Source organism: Danio rerio, chromosome 13 (assembly GCF_052040795.2).
Source record: "Danio rerio strain M-AB ecotype USA chromosome 13, GRCz13ab, whole genome shotgun sequence".
NCBI lineage: Eukaryota > Metazoa > Chordata > Actinopteri > Cypriniformes > Danionidae > Danio > Danio rerio.
The window spans coordinates 11,650,287-11,657,054 of NC_141033.1; the positions used below are offsets into that span (position 1 = coordinate 11,650,287).

A 6,768-nucleotide genomic window follows, 5' to 3' on the forward strand; every position below is an offset into this window, starting at 1 on the left:
ATTTTTGGGCGGGTTTAAACATTATCCCCCAGTTTCCAAGACAAGGCTTTAGGCTATTACTAGACTAAACTGCATGTATTAGTTGTTTTAAGTAAAAATAACTTGTAGTGATAGATAATTTATAACTTGTAGTGATTAGGTAATTTAGTGCAGGCCTAGTCCAGGCTTAAGCTATAAGCACTGCCCTAAGACATTATGAGTTTTAGATATATAAAACATTTGAAATCAACAAGCTAACATTAAGAATAAATGCTAATAATCATATATAAATATCAACAAATACATAAATATATCTACAAACACACACGTGTAATCATGTAGCAAGTAATTACATTGTATGTACTGTGTTTATGTGTGCATGCTGTAATATATATATATATATATATATATATATATATATATATATATATATTTTTTTTTTTTAATATATATATATATATATATATATATATATATATATATATACAGTTGAAGTCAGAATTATTAGCCCCCCTGAATTATAAGAACCCCTGTTTATTTTTTCCCCCAATTTCTATTCAACGTAGAGAAGATTTTTTCAACACATTTCCAAACATAATAGTTTTAATAACTCATTTCTAATAACTGATTTATTTTATCTTTGCCATGATGACAGTAAATAATATTTGACTAGATATTTTTCATGACACTTCTACACAGCTTAAAGTGATATTTAAAGGCTTAACTGGGTTAATTAGGTTAACTAGGCAGGTTAGGGTAATTAGGCAAGTTATTGTATAATGGTGGTTTGTTCTATAGACAGTCAAAAAAAAAATTAGCTTAAAGGGGCTAATATTTTTGTCCTTAAAATAGTGTTTAAAAAATTAAGAACTGCTTTTATTCTAGCCTAAATAAAACAAATAAGACTTTCTCCAAAAGGAAAAATATTATCAGACATGCTGTGAAAATTTCCTTGCTCTGTTAAAAATCATTTGGGAAATATTTAAAAAAGAAGAAAAAAAATCAAAGGGGGGCTAATAATTCTGACTTCAACTGTATATATATATATCAGTAATAAGGCTGATAAAGTGACACCTGTTCCTTTCTGATTTGCAATGAGAGAGTTGTTGACAAGTTGATATGGAGCCATATCATTTATAAACCGTACTTTATTACCTAGAACAATTGTTTGAGAATAGATAAGTACTTTTGTAATATATAATCTCTTGGCCTGGAACATCTGACATTATAAAACACAGAAATACAACTATTAACTTTTAACATGTTTCACGGTTACAACCCTTTTTCATCAACAATGATCGAATAAAATAAATGACTAATTAACGGTAATAAATTAAAAATGTGCAATCCTACACTTGGAAAAATATTTAAAATTTACAATTCATAATTGTCCCATCACCTGAATGGTAAACTTTCATGAGTCTTGCAGTAAATAAAAGCTTTAATTAATTGTATTACTACTTTTTTAATGGAAAGCTTGAAGGTGTAGCTAAAATGTGTAGTAAAATGTGCTGTTAAATCACTGTTAATTTTTTTTTCATTTAAAATATCAGATGCAAGTCAGTGACTACAGACATTCCAGAACGCATGAACACACTTCCTGCTGCTGTGGAATAAATGTAGTGCTATTCTGTTTAAAACTTTTGTTTTGTAACACTTAATTAACTTCTGGCTTATTACCTGCCTATTATTAAGGTTTTAACTGTTTATCAGTAGTAATAAAGTATAATCTTACTCTGCATCTCTAATCTAAAACCTAAACCCAACTTCTACCATACTAACTATGAAGCTTATTAGTAGTCTACTAAGCTAGTGGTGTTAGTTCAAAGATGCCAAAACTAGGGCCTGTAGGCCAGTGTTGGCCCATGGTAACTTTTGATTTGGCATATACCATCCCATCTGAGAGAGGGAATTTGGGGGAGGGTTGGGTTTAATGCCTTTTAATACACATTGTCATTTCTATTTTAACATAACATTTCATTTGTTAGCTTAATTTTTAACATACAAATTTTTTTACCAAAAACTTAAAAGTTTCAATTAACTGTAGTAAATTATTAAAATAAAAATACTGTTGCTCAATGGAAAGTGCACAATTCAGAAGTCATAAGTAAGCAAATCTAGGTAAAGTCTAGATCAGATATGCGGCCGGCCAGAAGTGCGATATGCACTTTTAATATAGCAGCATTTTTTTATGACACTCTTTAACAATAATTAATATTTTTACAGTACTGTGACGGTTGGGTTTAAGGTTGGGTTGGGGGTAGGCGTCAAAATGTACAATTTATTGGGTAATTTAATAGATAGCATAAATAATACTCGGTAAACCGTCTGTTTTTACCTTACTGTGATGGTTGGGTTTAGGTTTGTGGTGGGGGTAGATGTTAATAAAATACAATAAATCGGGAAATTTAATAAACAATATTATGAATTATTGTCCTTAACTTTCAGCTGCAACCATATCTGATTTATCAACAACCGCAAATCAAGGCAATGACAAGTACAGCTTGACTATGGTATTCAGCATTAAACCTAAATGTAACTCTTATGTTTTTATTATAATAGGTTTATTATAATATATATATTAATAATATATATATATATATATATATATATATATATATATATATATATATATATATATATATATTATTATTATTATTATTATTAATATAATAATAATATATATATATATATATTAATAATATATATATATATATATATATATATATATATATATATATATATATATATATATATATATATATATAGGAATTATATAAGGAAATCACCATGTATAAATTTACCTTCGGCCCATAGCCCTCAATCAAGTGGATTGGATTTTGGCCCTTCATAAGAAAAAGTTAGGGCACCCCTGTGTTAGTTAATAGTTTGTTAACTGTGAATTGTGACCTAAACTAAAGTGTAAGCCTACTGTTATTTTTGGTACTGTATATAAAGCTTCTCATTCTTAGTAAACAAATGAATTGCAATGCAATGCAGTTCCATTTATGCTGTTTTCCACTATTGGTAACAAGTAGGCTATAAAAAATCTAATGTAACATGCTAACATTGAAGAAGGCATGTGGTTTGTGTGAAGGTTACTCAACATTTCAACAGAAATTTTCTGAAGAAACATCAAGCTGCAGGACTGCACACCAGTCTTCAAAAAATCAAGTAGCTATAGGTTATGTTCTGTAAAAAATCTTATTCGATTTCTTGGCTTGACTGTAATTCTCAGTTTAGCTGCTCGAACACCCAGGCGTTTAGAGTCCAGCGAGAACAGAGTCTGTGTATTTACATAAAGATTTGAGAGCTAACATTACATTGGGCTGGCCTGCGGTCAGACATCAAATAAGCGGCTTCAATATCATAAAGTCAAGGTGACATTAGCAAACACCCTACATAGTGCACACTGCTAGCGACGCTAAGCTGGCGATGTCGCTCGCGCGCAGATCGACAATCATGGAAGCGCGTCCGTTTTCATTTCCGCTTTATTAATATCGAAGCATGCGACCAAACGAGTCATGTAATCACATACAACTCGCGCATTCACAGCATTTATTCACTAATATATAACCACCTCACTGGCTATCCGTGATTATATAGCCTACAAACAAATATGTTGTTGATGCGCACCAAAAACTACACAATATATGTTCGCATATTCATAAAGTACAGTGTTCATAAACTAACCTGACATCTGCAGACCATGTCAGCGTCCTGAGCCAGCAGGTCCACCACCTTCCCTTTGCCTTCATCGCCCCACTGCGCTCCGAGCACCACGGTCACTCTGTTGCCCACACTGGGGCTCTTCCCGCGGCTCGAGCTGCTGTTGCCTCCGTCCTGCGGCTGTGCGTCCCCGCTGTCTGACATGACCGGCTCGCCTATAATCCTCCTGCAGCTCCGCAATGCTCTTCCGACATACACACACTCTCACTCCCAAACACACACACACAAACACACACACACCTGAGCGGAGACCGAGGGCGGAGCACAGCGCCTCCAAACACACACCCACACCATACAGTAGCTACAGTACACAGTGCAAATGTTTTTTATAAATAGACCAGTCCCTCATGTCACCAACACACAGGCAAGCGTATAGCCTAGCATTTCAATCCTGTTTGTAATCGTAAAGCATACTGTTATTCGTATTAATGTTATATATTTTTTATGAAATTGTCTACAGTTAATTGAAGTGTCTTTATTTTAATTGTTTGTTCATAATTATTAAACTATTGCCACATTTTCTACTCACGGACAGAATACTGATTAGGCCTACATTTAGCCTGAAATACATAATCAAATTACAATATTTTAGAAATAAGATGTTTTAAAATTCTAATAATCAGATTTTATTTTATTGATTACATGGCATTATTCATATTATTGATTAATGGCCATCACTTTTATGATTAGGCAAAATAACTGTAACACAACAGTGCTGGATGACAGGGTTAAGGTTCCAAGTGCAGTTTATTTAGAAGATTAGTCAGACAAGCAACGGTCAAAACAGGGGTAAACAGCAGATAATCAAAAATCATGGTCAATAAACAGGTAAGCAGTCGGTACAAGCGGCAGGCAGGATAAACAATACAACAAGGCATGAAGTAAATACGGAAGTAATTGAAACTGCAATTAATCAAAATTCTGCTAGCCCTGGCTCCTTAATAGAGCAAGTTTCTATTGACCCCACTTTTAAAATGGCCTACTTTACAACAGAAAAAAAGGGTGTTTACAGCCTGGTACAAAGAAAGATTTTAGTTCATATAGCTAATATTACCCTACATGACAACTGTGAGGGGGTGTTTGTTTTTAAGAACTCATCCATTTTCTTTATATTAGGTTATATTAATTCTGCAAAATTAGGGGGTGGCCACTTAAGTGACAGCTAGGTCTTGCTGGTCACCGCCCCTTCACCTCAGCTGATTCCGGCTGATTAGCCGCTGAACTCGGCACATACATCGTAATTTTGTTTTGTTTTATGTGGCTTTACATCGTCAGTTGCTTTTGGGAATTATTTCTTACAATTATCAGATCATATAGCATGCTGTGTGGACTTTATTGTGCTCACATACCATTCAAGTGGCCTCCATTTCCCAGGTGAGTCTAAAATCTAAAAATGTATTTCTTTATCATTTATGTTTTACTTTAGAACTTGAATGGACTCCAGAATCTGACAGATTGATTAGCTGTAGGCTATAAAACCGTCATCTGAAACGCTGTCATACAGTGTTATGCCTGGATTTCATCAATAGCCTTGCATTTACTAAGACTTAATTTATAGTATTTGGTTGTTATTTGCGTTTTTCCTCCTGCAGAAAAACATCATAAGAACAATGTTTAGTGGCTCAATGGATTACAACAGTGTTTTTAAAAGTCTAAACAAGGATATAGTGTACAGCTCAGCATGTGGTCAGAACACAAACGAGTCGCAGGTAATAAAGTAGGCTATAAAGCAAAATACTAGCAGGCGTCTGTAGCTCTGCTCACGCTCTGCCTCTCTGCCTCTCTGCCCTTGTTTGGTGTTCCCAGGGTGGTACGATGATACCAATCAAAATGGTTGGCCACGCCTACTGGTAACTTCTTTTGGGTTCTTCAGAAACCTATGGGTGATGTTACGGATACTATGTTCATATCTTTTACAGTCTATGGTTTCGACACAGTGTTAAGATCCCAAAGCGCTATTTTTTCAAAACACTGCACCGAAGCATGATCTGAAACACCCAGGTCACGTGACTAAGGTGATTTGAAACACCCAGGTCACGTGACTACAGTGTTCTGAAACACCAAATCTCATAACTAAAACGATTCAAAGCATCGGTCATTTCAAAAGCATTTCAAGACCTGACGAATCTGCATTTGACTGACAGGGTCGGAAACAAACCTCTATTTCATGTAGCCAAGTGGACCGCACTTTGCTGCAAATGGTCCGAGTTTGATTTCCGACTTGTACAAATATTCTGAAAATACAACTTAATGTATTTTATTAATGCTACTTTTTTATGACCAAAACAAGACATATTTCATATTTATTGTTCATTCGGATATCAGACCACTGTTAAACCAATCACCCTGGATTTGAACCCATTATCTCTGCATATAACTCTGGAACTCTCACCGCTTCACTAAATAGCTTGAAACTCCAGCAATATGGTGTTTAATACCTCAGTTTGCGTAACTGTTTCAGAATAATACATACAAATGTCACTGTATAGACAAGTTTAAAAAACGTGTCGAAGCTTCGACACATTTGCTTCACATGTTTCAGTGTTTCATGAACCCTCACTTTGCCCACCACTAGTCAAAACACGGCTAGACAAAGCAAGGGAAACCATGTCGTAATTTCACAGTTTTAACAGATAACGAGACTAGGCAAAGTCTGTGTGCTTTTGTGCTGTATATATGGTAGTATATATGGTAATCAGTCTTTGAGCAGTTCCCAGCTGTGTGTGTGTAATCAAAGAAGAACCGGAATAGGTGTGAGTTTGTGGTGCATGACAGGATTTGTAGTTCCTTTGGTGGCAGATTAATTCTCCAGCGATCTGTATGGACTGGATCAGGGGTTCTCATACTTTTCAGCCCACAACCTACAATATTATCTCGGGTGGATATAAATATATATACCTTGCACACAACAGCGCATATCAATAGGGCCAAGTTTATTCATCATTTAAATTTGGAGAACGCTACTCGGCATTCAGTTATGTTCAGTAGTGGCCTGCATTTATTTTTATTGTACGTGAGTGCAGTAAAGGTGTCAGAAAGTTTAACCTGGTGATGGTGCCA

General features: G+C 34.8%; 1 protein-coding gene across 2 annotated transcripts in view; it reads right to left on the reverse strand.

Annotated features, from left to right (window-relative positions):
• The window catches only part of adss2 (adenylosuccinate synthase 2), a 50,217-nt gene extending 46,305 nt beyond the window's left edge, over nt 1–3,912 (reverse strand). The window contains exon 1 of one of the 2 annotated variants that reach the window (XR_015505128.1): nt 3,673–3,912. Coding sequence is in view for 1 of the 2 variants with exons in the window: in NM_001017804.1 (NP_001017804.1) it covers nt 3,673–3,852 (180 nt within the window). In the remaining variant the exon portion in view is untranslated. 2 annotated transcript variants of the gene reach the window in all.
• Between the last annotated feature and the right edge of the window lie 2,856 nt (nt 3,913–6,768).